Genomic DNA, 15,395 nt, shown 5'->3' on the forward strand with positions numbered 1-15,395 from the left:
CCCATGAGCTGGCTTACCAGAGAGGATCTTAACCTGCGTCTGTCTGGAGTGGGAGCATCATGGCGACTCTTACTCAGCTTCTTTTTCCCAGAATTCTCTTCTGTCTACTCCGCCTACCTAATTTTCTGTCCTATGAGGGCCGAGGCAGTTTCTTTATTAATAAGAAATCACTCCCACATCAATGGGCTATGAATCTTCTACACTAGTAAAATGTTCTTCATTGGGAAATGCAGCCTGGCTAAATGCACAGTCGGATTCAACCTCCCTACATGGTCTTCAAGGGTGTTGTCTGCCTTACCTCACCTTCCATCACGTAAGTCTCCACACAGTGTGTAGCCCCATGCTTTTGCACAGATGGCTTTGATAGGGATGTCCTGTTTCTCCTCCACCCAAGGAGCTCTGGGCTTCCTATCAGTATGACTCTGCATAGCTAGCCCTGCCTTCTGAAACTTAAATCTGACCAGGAGCAAGAATATGAAGGGCTCCAGAAGCAGGCAGGCCTAGGGTCAAATCTCTGTTCATTCCTGAGTCCAAGCCTCAGAGTTCTGACCCTCGGGATGACAATGACAACAGCAAACCTTCAGGACTGGCGTAGCCTGTTACAGGATCAGACACGTAGCGCGCACCCAAGTTCAGCAACCACTTCTACTGCTTTCTGATAGCTACTGTTTGCCCTTTCATCTTAGACTGACATAGATAACTCTTTTCAACATTGTGCTTTTAACTGTATCTTGTCTTAATTATGCTTTATTTAGTTGTAACTTATGTACATTAAAATGCACCAACTTTTTAAGCACGTAGTTCAACCAGTTATGACAAATATAAACACCTGTGAATATTGGATATTTCTATCATTCCTCAAAGTTTTCTTATGCCAGGGAACCAACGATAACTTTTCACAGCTATGGCTTATAGTGTTTTCCCCAGGAGTTTCATGTAAATGCAGTTACACAGTGCACATTCTTTTGTTTATGGCTCCACTCACTCAGTAGAACGTCTTGAGATTCTTTGCATATATCATTAGATGGTCCATTACTGATACATTTTCTTTTTGATACAGAGTCTCCCATAGCCCAGGCTAGCCTCAACCCCACTATGTAGCTAAGAATGATCTTGACTTCCTGATCATCCAGCTGTGTTTTCCCTGTGCTGGTATTATAGCTATCAACCATGTAGCCTGGTGTATGCAGTTCGAAGCTAGGCACACACTCTGCCGACTGAGCTGTAGCCCAAGATCCTCCCATTGCTATATTTTATTGCTATATTTTATTTTTGTATTATGATTCATCTGCCTCCCCCACTAGACTACAAGCCCTCAAATTACTTTTTAATCTTTTAGACCTCCTGTGTAGATGATGTGGGAAGTATTGTATATGTGGTGCTTTTATTGGTTAATGAATACAGAAGCTGTTTTGGACTGTGATAGGGCAGAGTTGAACTGGGAGGAACTAAACTGAATGCTGGGAGAAAGAAAGTGGAGTCAGTGAGACACCATGTAGCCTCCACAGAAGACAGACACGCTGGAACCTTGCCGACAAACCATAAACCTTGTGGTAAAATATAAAATAATGAAAATGTAGACATAATAACTTTTATAGGAGAGGGGAGAGGGAGGACACACAGAATTACCAAGGGAGATTGGCTAAAGTCTTATTACAATCTTGTCACCTGTCTACTCCTAGAAGGCAGCACTCACAATCCCCAGAAGTACCCGGCCCACAGGCACTTACAAGAGCCAGTCTACCGCCACCAGCAGACTGATATCCTCTGTTGGCAGGCCCACGGCCGTTAGGATGAGGAGCATGGTGACCAACCCGGCACTGGGAATACTGGCTGCACCGATGCTCGCCAGGGTGGCTGTGAGGCTGCAAGGACAGAGAGAGCCAGGTCAGTGGAAGGAAGAGTCTTGGCATACTTATCTTTGGCAATCTTACAGATAGATAAGAAAAAAATCTTCCAATATTCCTATGGTCATTAAAAATCTATTTCTTTCTCCAAGGAAGAAATGTGAAATACTATTATCCAGGAACTGAGCTCAACAATAATGAAAACTTATATAATTCATGGATTGGAGTTGCATCCCCTTTGTGAGGCCCAATTAGCCTAAGGTATACAGTGTGAAGGCGGTCGAAGTTCTAAAACAGGCATGGAAATATTAACGATGAAGAAATAAATCACCCTCAGCCCTCCTGCAGGAACACAACCGCATTCATTTCTGTTTACGCCTCCACGTGTCTGTGAGTGCTTTGGACGACGTGGCAAGAGTCTAAGGAGATCGTTACCAATATTAACACGAGAGCTGAGGTTAGAAAATATTCAGAACCGACTGAGTGGACATCAGGGGAAGCAATCAGCATATTCCAGGAGACATTCAGCTTCACTTGCCGGGACATGTCCCCCAAGGCTGGAAAAGACATTATTCAGAAAGAGGGTGCCACGTAACTATAATGGAATAAAAGGAAATTTCTCAAGCACTTTCCATCAACGTTTCAAGCAACATCAGGAGCATAGCTGGCACCATTTTGAATTCTCCCCAGAGTTCAAAGGTTAATCTTGGATTCAAGTGTCCTGTCTACATACCAGAGGGTTCTTGAAGCTCACCAACTGGCAGTGACTTTTTGATTTTATTTCATGGTATACAATTAATCTTTTCCTTTTTTATTGCCTAGGTGTTTGGGGGTGTACATATTCCTGCTAGTTTATACACATAAAGGGCAAAAGACAATCTTGGATGCCATCTTGGAGGACACCACCGTTCCCTTTGAGGCAGGGCTTCTCATTGGCTTAGAACTCACTGGCTAGCCACTGTGTCCCAGGTACCTGCCTGCCTTCCACGCTCCAATACTAGGAGGAAGCATACTTGCCACCATGCCTGGTATTTTTTTTTTTTTTTTAGTTTTTCGAGACAGGGTTTCTCTGTAGCTTTGGAGCCTGTCCTGGCACTAGCTCTTGTAGACCAGGCTGGCCTCGAACTCCCAGAGATCCGCCTGCCTCTGCCTCCCGAGTGCTGGGATTAAAAGTGTGCGCCACCACCGCATGCCTGGTATTTTTATGTGGGCTTGAGGATCGAACTCAGGTCCCTGTGTTTATCAAGAAAGCCATCTCCTGGGAATCGGAGCGGCCCCTTCTTAATAGAATGTTGTTTCTTAAAGTAAGCCTCCCCAGTGCGATTTTGTGACTGCTGACGAAAATGGGGGCTGCTTGCTTCGGAGTTAAAACGTTAGAATGTTTCTAGAACAGGTACTCAGGCCCCAAACACCAGGCTCTCAGAAGGCTTTAACCAAGTCAGGCCATCAATGTGACCAGGCCTGGGACCCAAAGACCTATAATTGGGAGGGACGTGAGGGAAATGAAGGTCCTTGGAGCTCCAGTGGGCTGGCATATTTGTTCATGGTGTAATCTACAGAACTTGTCTGTGCCCTTTCCTTATCACACCAACATGGCGCTGGTGCTGGGTTTTAGAGAACTCCATGGCTGAATTCATTTGAGACAGCAAATGGTGTATAGTAACTTTTTTTTTAATTTTTCTTTCTTTTTTCTTTTTTAAAAATCCTAGGTTCAAATCCTAGCTCCGCCACTTGTCAACCGTATGACTTTGGGCAACTGCATCTCATTGTACCTTGACTTCCACATCTGTGCAAAGGAGTGAAGAGGGGATCTCACTCTTCTTTTAGGAACCAGTAAGTGCAAAGGCACTTAAGAGAGGTTGGGCACATCGCAACCCCCTAGCCAACAAACTGTCATTCTTATCAAGAGTTGTGGGAGCAAAACTTCCCTGAAGCCCCAACAGCTGGAAATCCTCAGACCTTCCCCAGTAAGAACAGAACAGAAGGGAAGAGGGGATTCCTGGCTTCCAGTCATCCTTAGCCTTGGTTGTTTGATGTACAACATCCGTTGCTTTGGTCATGAGTCACTCATACAAGTACTGTGGCCATTTCGATCTAACTAGTTTTTGGTTCTGTGAAACAAAGTCTTATATGTACATAAAATTCTTGTTAGGAGTCAAATGTTAACAATAACTTTGCCCTCCTACAGATAGTATTCTAGAGAATGCCCAACCTGCCCCTGGTCCCTTGGCCTGTTCTGTTTTGTCTGATATTCCATTTCCCTGGCTGGTTTCTCCAGAGGCAAGTTCCTGGAGGCTGTGCCAAGTTCTATGTATACAACATCAAAGCGGAACCTCACAATAACCATGCAAGGTACATAAGTATGTTATTTCACCAGAAGACAACCAGGGATTGGATGGGTGGGGTCACTTAGGGCCACTAAGATCCAATGTGGTCTTCTGGGATTTGAACACTCCTCTGCTTGATACTGTTGCATGCTGACTCTTGATGACCCTGGGAGGTCGGTGACTTACTAAATATACATAAAGTTCTTGGTCATTGCTCTCATACACGAGGGAAAAGAGAAAATGAAGGATTTACACAACAGCACAATGTAAAGCTAGACTTGGCTACTTTTCCCCCAGACACATTAACAGGCAAAGAACTGTACATACGCCCTGTGGGAGCCTGTAGAGGCAGACCTTTCGATGTCTACAATTAAGGAGGATTTGACTTAACTTGCCCAGAGGTCAAGATTTAAACATATATGGCCAATCTTATCCAATTGCTCAGTGAAATTTCCCAACAGTAGCATTGTTAATATAAAATAAGTAGATTAAATTATGTAATGCCAATGAAATTCCAATCACTTAGTCATTGCTCTAATTTTAATCTCACAGTATGCACTAGAGGATAAGCCTGGTTGCTGTCAAGACCAAGAATGAAAGATCATGAAGCCATCATTGCTTGGCCAAAGGCTTCATTAAGGCAAGAAGCCCTTTCACCTAAGAGTTTTTAAGCATGGGAAGCTGGAAGTCTCAGGTGATATCTATTAGGACAAGATCCATGTTTGATACTCTGATCTGAGGCAGGCTTCTCATTGTGGTTAATTTGTAGTACTCAAATTAAATATGCCATAGCCACATTTTCACTTGCTATGATAGGATTGCTATTTGACTTTATTGATAGGGTGATATGTGCCATATATGATGCTCCCAGCCACCTGGATTCTGTGACTGCTGCCTTTGTGGTACATATGAGGAAGATGGAAGTTCTACTCTAGCATATACAGCAAAGGTGTCTGTAAGGTCAGATAAATCAACACACAAAGGCAGTCCAATAGTATATGCCAATTATAGCAGAAGCAGTGTGACCTACTTTGAGGTGGCCTGGGTTCAAGTCCTGCTTCACCACTTATAAACATGATCTTGGGAAAGTGTTCTTTTCTTTCTTCATGCTTTATTTTCACCAGCTGAGATACACAGACCCCATTACCCATTTTTTCTAAAGTCACCCCAAAGGCCACAGATTAATCTTTAGTAAGCAGAAAAATATATCCAAATTTGGGAACTTGAATTTTAGCCATCCTTTGGATGACTGGAGTCTTTGAGTCTCAGGTTCCTCGTCCGCCAGATGAGATGGCTTCACAAGGTTTTATTTGTGTTTCCAAGTCATATGTTAAGCCTGGTAAGGTTTCATTTTGTTCTTACTTAGTTGTTCAGCCAAGATTTGATGTGTATGGAATGTTCATTAAAATATTCTGGAATGGCTGTAAGGAAATGGAAGGAACTAGTAACCCAACAAAAATAGCTCTATATTGGCTAAAAGACTCCCAGATAGATAAATGAGGCAGGGCCCTGCGGTGGAGACTCTCTGGGGTGTTTGGGGTGTCAGCCCCTAAAACAATGAAAATCTCAATTTCCAGTGCCTGAGCCCGACCTTTCAAGAAGCTCAACATGGGGAGAATCAGATACAAAGGACCCCCCTTCCCTGACTCTTATGATTGTCACCTAAAGTGATCCTAAGACCACCAAAGGCCTCCTACAGAATAAGCTGCAGGCCTCACACCAGCTGTCATTCTAGGGTAGAGAAGACCTTATTGTCAAGGGTTTAAAGGGCAGAAAAGTCCACTGTGTGAATCTGGACACAAAAGACATGGCTTCTTCACATGCAGTGAAGACAAGACCAACAAAACCATTATTCTAAGGGCTGCATTTGAGTTAGGGAAAGGGAAGGGGTAGGGAGTGCAAAGAGGTTGCCTAAGGGGTCAGCTATGGGGACAAAAGCCATCCTTCCTTTGCAGATTGCTGGAATGTCTGAGGTGTGATATGAAGAAGGCCACCATAGGGGCGCCACAAGCCTGGAGTTCTCATTCTAGAAGCTGAAAGCTATTTCCTTGTCAATCTAATCTTTTCTCAAAATGAATCCATGGGGCTGTAGTTGTTACAGTTCTTTGGATTTTCTTTTGCCTGCAACTACAGTAATTATACAGAATGCGATCCACCTAGCCGTTGTATTTACCAATCTCACAGAATCTGAGAGAGAAAGGGAACGTAATTCACAACATCCCAAAGTAATCACTTTAAACGTCTTAAAGGGACAGGCACTGGTGGTAGGTGACAAGGCCAGGTCTGGGTGGTGAGGGCCGTGGTGTGACCAGCAAATGGAAAACACCTGTCTGAAAGACACTAACATTCTAATTATTTTACAGCACATCACAGAACAAACAGCTTGGCTCCCAGCTGGCTTCAGCCCACCAACTGCCAACTCAACAGTCCTCAACTCTGAGTGCCTTCCTCATCTGCAGATGGGAATTCAAGACACTGTGAGAGGGAGTGGGACTAAGTGGGACCAGGAGGAAGCTCACTGGCTTTTTGTTGTGTTTTCTTATTTTAACTAAAGCCGAGAACTGGCTCCTAGTTTAACAGAAGTTCCTAGTTGAAGTAGCAGTGATGATACTAAAATGATTTCATAGTATAATGTGAGCACAACATTGGACAGTTTGAAGGCTGAAGCCATCAATGGCTCTACCTACAAATAATATCTCCGTTTATGGAGAAGCAACACATTTTAGATGACCTCTTGGGACCACGTTCTCACTGTCAAAACAATAGTAAATACAGGCAATAAATGAACGCATTAGTGAAAGCACAATTGTGTGCTACTTATTTACACTAACATGTCCTATGTCATACGGAGGAATCTCAGTAGCTCATCATGTGTACCACCATGCCTTGGAACATTGAAAAAGGCATATTTAAAATATCAATCTTGCATATTTATGTGTGCAAACAGTACATGTCTGGAGATCAGAAGATTTGGTTGTCTCTTTTCATTATGTTGGGCCTGAGGATTGAAGTCTGGTGGCAAGTACCTTTATCCACTGAGCTAGCTAACCTACTCAGAAGGGAACATATTTTAATGACAGGATAATTGACCCCAAATTAGTAAATGTCACCCCAGCCACAGCCATGCCAGCTCAGACGAGTCGTACAGCCTGGGACAAGCCACTAGAGCCTTCCAAGTCTAATTCTCCTTGTGTGTTGAATGAGCATACAACTAACTGGTCACATCACATTTGGCTGAATGAACTAACTGGTCACATCACATCTGGGCTGTGACGTGAGTGGGTTTGTGCAATATACCACTAGCCCCTTCCCTTCCTGTCACAGTCTTTCCCCTTTTGAAGTCTGCCAGTCGTTCCCTCACTGTGCCTCACTGGAGTGGAAACTCGAGCAGCTTCCGTCAAGTGGAGTTCACACGGAATGAGAACAAGGAAGATGGAGGTGTCTCTGTTCCTTCCGCGGGCGCTTTGCTCACCTTACGGTCACAATCTGCCCTCCGTCTAGGATGACACCGTTCATCTGGGCTATGAAGATGGCAGCCACGGCTTCGTAAAGGGCTGTACCATCCATGTTGATGGTTGCTCCAACCGGGAGGACAAACCTGGTCACACGCTTATCAATCCCTAGATTGTCTTCCAAGCAACGGAAGGTGACAGGCAAAGTCCCAGCACTGGGGGCAGAGGAGAGAGAGACAGAAAGACTGCTTTAGAGACAGGACAAAGCCCAGACCAGAATGACAAGGCAAATTTTTGCCCTGTTTTCTAATCAGTGTGACATGCCAAAAATAGTAACTAGAAACATTGTTCTTAAGTGAGTTGGGAGTTTAAATTCAATCTTAGTAAGCTGCTGATAGGCAACGAAATATTTAGCTGGTTCTGGTTCCTCAGAGCTACCCAGTGCCTGCCAAGTCCTCTATTCTTCAGTTCCAATTTCCATCTTAGGACAAATCTTCGAGCACATCTGATTGTGCACATGAACTGGGCTGCAAAAGAATTATGTCAGAAAGCAATCAGCTGTCAACAGCAAAATAGAATGAGGAATTTCTGAATGACCCATAACTTCATGCCAGAAATGCTGTTCCAACAAAATGATGGCCTGGACTGCACCGAGCCCCTGGGAACTGTCTTGCGTGGGGCTTACTCATCTGGAGAACGCTGGGCAAACATGGTGTGTACCCTCCATCACTAATCCAAGCTTTAAAGAATCCACTGGGGAACTTGACATACAGTCAAACTCCCAGAGACAGGGCCACCAGCCAGCCCTAAGTCTCTACAAGGACAGGGCAGGAAATCATGTGATCTGTAGCCAAAGGCCACGAAGAGTGACTTCACTTTCACTCCTCCCAGGCTTGGGCTGGTGATCCAACCACAGGATCCGCCCTTAGAGGCGAGAAGATCTGGCATAGTCCTACATCTTCTAAAATAGAAAGAACACCTAAGAGAACAAGGCTTCCTCAAGGCCAGAACATTACATAGCTTTAGACGGTAGTGCGAAGGAGATTGGGTGGACTTGTTCAAAGTTTAAATAATGCTGAAATCAAGCAAAAGAGCCAGACAGCATGGGGCTGTGCTGAGGTTTGTCTTGCTCTGACTGCTTTTGTCCTGTGTAAGTGAATTGGAAATTCTCCACTGCAAGCAGTATTTGAGGTGCTTTCAAACCTTAGTCAGAGTTAAACCCTCATGCTAGTTACATCTGGGGCTTCAACAAGACTAGACAAGTTCACAAAGGTCTCGGTTTCTCGGTGGGAGAAAAGGTCAGTTTAGGCATGTACTGGTCCCAGGATCTATTCTGGACCAATAAATCTGAAAGCTATAAAATAAGAGACACCAAAGTCCACACCTTAAGCTGTCAAAACATCCTTTGTGGTTACAGACCAGGGCTCTGCTGTGTTTCCTGCTGGTCTTGGGGTAGGAGAAGCCAATTAATTGGGCCAGGGGGTGTATGTGTCTCCTTTACAAAGGCCTTATAAGCCCAAGGAAAAAGTGAGCCTTTGTTCTCATTTGCATGCAGGAAATATCATGTTCCTGGCTTGCTGCCTCAGCTACTGGAATTAGAAGCTGGTGTCCTTGTATTCCTCCCCCCCCCCCATCTCCCCATTTCCTGGGACTGTTTCAAAGGTTTCCCAGATACCATAACTGATCTAAAATGGCTACTCTGTCCTTTTTGGTGCCTGGGATTCTGGACAGAGAGCCTGGGACAATGGTTTGCAGAGCATGAAAGCAGTTCCTAGGCTTCAACTGAGCAGGTTTTCTATGTATGCCCTCCAAATCCACATAACCTCCACTAAACCCAACTAAGACTTGAGATCTTCAGTGACTTCCTGTGCGCACAGACTGGCACTCCAGCAATGACTGCTCTCCGGCTCCCATCGAAGAGGTCCTAGGATGTGGCTAATAGTAATGTCTAATACTTGAGATTCTTCCTATGATTAATGGCATTCACTGAAGCCAGAGAACTTCTCTGATACCAGACTCTGTGTCCATCAAGAAATGCCAGTCAGCCACCCTCAGTGTTGCTATGGTTGTTGTGGTGGCCCTGTTTGGGGCGGGTTGGAACCTTTGGGATGGAAGGCTTAAGTGGATATAGGCCAGATGGATGGATCTTGAGGCTTTTAGCCTTGGCTCTGCTTCTGGCCCCACCTCTGCTTTCTGATTGGCACCAGGAGAAGGCATCATCATGAGCTCCTGCTATTGTGAACAGACCTCTTCCAGCTTCCATGTCCTCCGCCCTGTAGTGGACTGTGTCTCCTTAAACCCTGAGCCAGCACAAACCTTTCTTCCTCAGGTTGTTTCTGCCAGTGTCTCATTACAGTGATGTGAGAAGTAACTGGCCAGTCTGCCCTCAGTAGAGCGAGGCAGAGCAGCATTTAATGGGCTGTTGCTGGGTGTTGGATAATTTCCCCCTTGTGCCCATTATGGAAAGACACCATGACTCAGTTCTTGGAATGTGCGTCTTGCCTGTTGCCTTTTAAGAAAGGGAAACTCCACATCCAGGCAAAAACCACATTTTAAGTGAAGATGAAAACCATATTTTTCTCCCTATAATATGGAGTAGGGGAGGGGAATGGGTCTAACATTTGAGGCTTTTTTTAAGATAAACATATTTCTTTAGGATTTGTCTCGCCTCTTAAAGTTACTAGGATAATGGCTTGACTATTCAAAAGAACAGTAATAATAATTTTTTAAACAATTTAATGACAAAATTCACGAGAGCACTAGGAAAATGTGAAGCATTATGTTATAATTCATATAGAAAAAACATTTTAGCAAAATTGAATTTCTAAAATAAAAGAGTATTTACAGCTTTGAATGTATACATATAAAAAAACCTCCCAGTATCAATCATCATTATTTATTTTCAAGACAGATGTCTAGTGCGGAGGTTTCTTAGCTGTCGTGTGTGATGGAAGAGTTAATAATTTGCATGCATAAAGCAAGTCTGAAAGCCATCCAGGAAAGGATGAATATCCACAAAGGAAAACAATGAGCTGTCTCACACATGACTCAAGAGGCAAGGAATGGGGAGGAAAAGGCAATAGGAAATAAAAAAGATGTTTTCCCTTGCCTGTAATCAAATACATGCAAATCTGCTGAGTAGCTTTGCCATCAATAAGACTGGAATGCACCAGAGCAACACAGATGCGGGCTAGCCAGCTCTGGTCAGTGGGTGGGGAGAGACTCCCTCTCAAACACAGTCAGTGGGGGCCTTAAATTCTGGACTTTCTGCTGTGTTGACCGGTGATGTATCCCTACACTACCAGTGTGCACTCCTTGACTCAGCAAGGCTAGGTCGAGACTATGTCCTGAGGGAGCCTGACAGAGGTGCACCTTGTTTAATGGCTGTGCTTCAGATTGACACCTCTGCACACAGGGTGCACTAGAGTAAGGTACTTCATTAGTATTTCATGTTATTTTACGTGCTTGAGTGCTTTGTCCACATGCATGTACGTGCATGCCTGGTACCTAGGGAAGACAACAAAGAGTGTGTTGGATCCCCTGGAGCTGGAGTTACAGGTGGCTGTGAGCTGCCATTTGGGTGCTGCGAAACAAAAACCCAGGTCCATCAAAGCAACAGAGATGCAGACTATCCAGCTCTGGTGAGTGGGTGGGGAGAGACTCTCTCAAAGACAGTCAGTTTGAGCAGCAAGCACTCTTAACTGCTAGGCCATCTCCCCAGCCTTTCATCTCCTGTACACTATAATAAAGTTCACAAAAATAGTAGCAAAAATCTATTATATTAATAGACAATTTTTCATGATCTCTTGGCCCATGGAAAAAAATAGAAGTTTCAAGAGCAGCATATATATATACATAGAAAAAAAACAAGGTCATTGCATACTGTTATTATCTGAATACCTACTTTGTCTGGTGAGGCTCAGTGTCTTCCTCAAAATTTTATTCTCTGTCTGAACTTTGTCACTAAAGAGATATTTATGATCAAATAACAAGAATAAAGATAAATAAGGTTGGTTTCTATTTGGGGGTAAATGGTTGCTTTTTCTCTGAAGAGAAGTGTTTTCATGGATACAGACATTTATCTGCAGAGGATTTAAAGCATAAGGAAGTAAAAGGGAAAGTTTGAAGTGTTTCCCTTTATCTCAGGAAACAGGATGCTGAGTCTGGTCCCCAGTACTGTTCACATTTGAACCTTTTCTGAAAGATCACATTCTATTCCTATTGAATTCCTGCTGGCTTGCAATATGCAAATATAATTTGGCTTCCCATGTGGCTGTTGGGTCACTTGAGGCAACTTTGACTGCCTGACCCCCCCAGCCATGCTATGCCACTGAGTGGGGACCTCACTAGCAGGACACAGGCTCAGCAGCTGGCCCTGGTGGCCTTCCACTGCAGGTGTTGGCATATGCTAGACTCTCAGTTATGATCTTGGGCTCAGTTTTATGATGCCAAGACAGATGTCAGAAGTAAAACATCAATTTCAGTCTGAAGAGTAAAACTTTCAGTCTTTAAAATTCTACAATTCTATTATTTTTTAAACGAGTTTTTGTTGGTTTTTTTTGCTAACTTTGGTTCAAGACTATATTCAAAAATTATTTTTTGTTGCCTATGTTTGAGGTCACTATTGATTTCCTAGGTACTAGGAGTAGATAATGAAGCAGGAGCTGACTTTCTAGCAAGGTCACAATCATTTAAGATGGATTTGAGTAGGGTAAGTTAGGGTAGAATTGTCCAGTAAGAGGTTTATGCTAAAGTCAAAGTATTAGCTGGTTTCTGCTTGTTAGAAAGGAAAAAAAAATCACCATTTACCCTGTGAGAGTTGGTCCTTCTAGTGCTGGTGAGATGGCTCTGTGGTTGTACAGAGGCCCTGGGTTCATTCTCAGCACCCACATCAGACAGCACACAACTGCTTAAGACTCTCTGCTGGCCTTTAAGGGTACCAGGCATGGATGGAGAGCTCTGTGTGCGTGTGTGTGTGTGTGTGCACGTGTGCAGTCACTTATACATACACATAATATAAAAATAGACACATCTTTTCTCAAAACAAGTTGATCCTCCCAGTTTTGAAAAATTATTGATGAAAACCTCAAGAGCTATTTTTTTTAAAAAAAAAAACATAATAACATTTTCTAAATTACAGGTAGTGTGTTAAGTGAACGACATCATGCTATGACCTCTGAATAATACTGAAGTCTACATTACATTAGTGCTTCAGGTAACTCATTAGGCAAATTCACACCATGCAACCACCCAAACTTATTGTGAGGTTTTATTTCTAGTGCAGTTGCCAACCAGCCAGGCTGACCAGAAGCTTCGGCACTGCCCAGGACAAGCCCAAAGTTCAAAGTGTTTACCTTCTAGAAAATATTTTTCATATGACGTGAAAGGGATTCTCACTGAATTTAGGGAAGATCTGGGGAGACAGGAAGTGGCCGATAGAACAAAAGAACCAACATGGAGAAAGGTGGTTTCTCCCGCTCACTACCTGGAAGCTGTTCCCAGGGCAGTGATCCAGGCTTGGAAAATACCAGCAAAAAAGGAGAACGGGTTTTTTCTGGTCACCACAAAGTAAATCAAGGGGAGGAAGATGCCCCCATGGATGATGAGGCCTACAATCACTGTGATCATGTACATCCCCAGTTGCCTAGCAACCACTTCTAAGTCCTTGATGGCGATGATCTTCCCACAGATCAGGCAGGCAATACCCAGCGGGGAGTACCTGGAAAACAGAAAAGGAAACAATGGCTTTGAAGAGGTCGGGAAGTTAGTGAATCATGACCTAAATCCCACCTGGGGACTGCACCTGGAGGAAAACCCTCCCTCTTTTTATTTTTATATTTGTTTGTTTGTTTTTCTGCACACACACACACACACACACACACACACACACACACACTGCTTTGCTGAGGGTGAGCACAAGATTCAATACTTTGAACTGACCGGCTTAACTGTTTTATGGACTGTGTGACGCATGTTCTGACAATTTAAGCGCAAAGGCAAATTTTATTGCTACGGTGAGTTCTAGGAATAAAGGAGGCAGGCTTCGAGCTTATCTTTCTGCAAACACTGAGTTGAAGGCTGAGAGAGATGAATGCCTCTGGAATCTTGTTTGACATCCTTGTTCTTCAATTCCTTCCTAGAATTTGGGGACTAACTTGAGGAACTTTCTGGAAATGTACAAACTGGGATTTGTAAATGTCCATCTTTTTTTTTTTAAATATTGGATGTTAGGAAATATATTTAAAATGATGGAGAAACCAGGAAAAATGGAAGGAATTAGAGAGAGGGGCCTGCCAAAATAAAAGTCCCCGAACCAAGGGAGTCCATTTAGAGAAATGTAGTTTGGTGACTTTTAAGCCGGAAAGCCTTTCTCCCCACAGAACAGCAATAATGCTGGCACTTATTGTGTTTCAGTCATATAGCAGGGCCCGCACACTCAGAACCTCACTTAACCTGACCACAACCCTAAAAGCTGCCCGTCAGTATTACCACTTAGTAATTAAGGAAACAGTCCTTTGGAAAAGAGAATCACTAGTCCAAACCCACAAAGCCAGAAGGAGAACCATCCCCACTTCTGAAAGCCCAGACCTTGGAGTTTTTCTTACCAAGCCAAACTGCTTCCCTTTAGTGCACCGTCCCAGTTCCTTGTAGGTAAGCGTACAATTACCATATACCAATAATGCCATATTGACATTTGTTTGCTGTCCTTATCTTATAGAGGGCTTAGAAACTGTTCTGTTCCCCTTCGTGGGAAAACTCTCTCACCTTGATTTGGTTTTTGCTCGTCTGAGACTATTCTCTATTATAATTAATTATAATAATAACCAGCATTAGTATTATTTAATAGAAGCACTGCTGGGCATGAATTTTTTCACACTCTGATAGTGTCTATTGGAATAAGATATTTATAGGAAGATTTATAACTCATTAACAATTAAGGACATATTTTTGAGAATAACGAAGAAGGAAATAAAATCCCCAGATAGGGATTCCAATGGGGGGGGCAGAGGTGAGATTCTGTTTCCTCCCTCCCTCCTTCCCTCCCTCCATCCCTCCCTTCCTCCCTCCTTTCCTTCCCTCAATCAGGCCTGGCTCCAGTCCTTTTCTAAGTTTAAGAAAGGCTGTGGAGAGCAGATGAGAGTCCTTAAATATAGAAAACATGGACTTTGTCCAACCTTTCACCGACTACTGGACCTCATTGGGGACATATTCTCATTTTTCCGCCGTGGGCATCAGGGTTAGGGGCTGACTCCGCCATCACCAAGTAGCCGTGAAGCTCAGCACCAATGTGCATCCATGCACACACTGCCGGATTCCCTCCCCCATCCTTCTTAATGCTGGATTCCCTCCCCCATCCTTCTCAGTTGGATTCCTAACTCTTGGAAACTTTCACAACAGCGTCAGATAGCACAAACCTGGGCAACAAGGCCTCTCCTGGTCCATGCCCCTTCATCCGAGTCTGAGCTAATGAGGCTTTCTACACCCTCTCGCAGGCTGCCCAATGGCAGATGGTCTTCTGAGCAAACCTTGTTCAGAAAGAGCCAGGCTATGTCTGACAGCAACAGAGTAGAGCGTTAGTGTCGCTCTGCTCTTCCTGGTGGAACTTCCAGCCTGATCCTCTCTTGCTCTCCCCTGGGGTGCAGGCTGGCCATGGTTGGGGACAGCTTCCCTAGACAGTTAATCGGAGTGTGAAACAAGCATTCTGTCATGTCATTTAACCCTCGTGTTCCTTGTCATTTGATATTCTTCTGGTGTGCCTATAGTCACAA

General features: G+C 43.9%; 1 protein-coding gene across 3 annotated transcripts in view; it reads right to left on the minus strand.

Moving 5' to 3' along the window:
* Slc1a2 (solute carrier family 1 member 2) overlaps positions 1-15,395 on the minus strand; it is a 112,568-nt gene that overhangs the window by 23,332 nt on the left and 73,841 nt on the right. For all 3 annotated transcript variants that reach the window (XM_050147123.1, XM_050147124.1, XM_050147125.1), the window contains 3 exons: positions 13,112-13,345; positions 7,647-7,841; positions 1,731-1,865 (listed from right to left, as the gene is read on the minus strand). In XM_050147123.1, coding sequence (XP_050003080.1) covers positions 1,731-1,865; positions 7,647-7,841; positions 13,112-13,345 — 564 coding nt within the window. The remainder of the gene's footprint in view (positions 1-1,730; positions 1,866-7,646; positions 7,842-13,111; positions 13,346-15,395) is intronic.

The sequence above is a fragment of the Alexandromys fortis genome, unplaced genomic scaffold (genome assembly GCF_014885135.2).
Source record: "Alexandromys fortis isolate MF-2015 unplaced genomic scaffold, M_Fortis_MF-2015_v1.1 scaffold_12, whole genome shotgun sequence".
NCBI classification, from domain to species: Eukaryota; Metazoa; Chordata; class Mammalia; order Rodentia; family Cricetidae; genus Alexandromys; species Alexandromys fortis.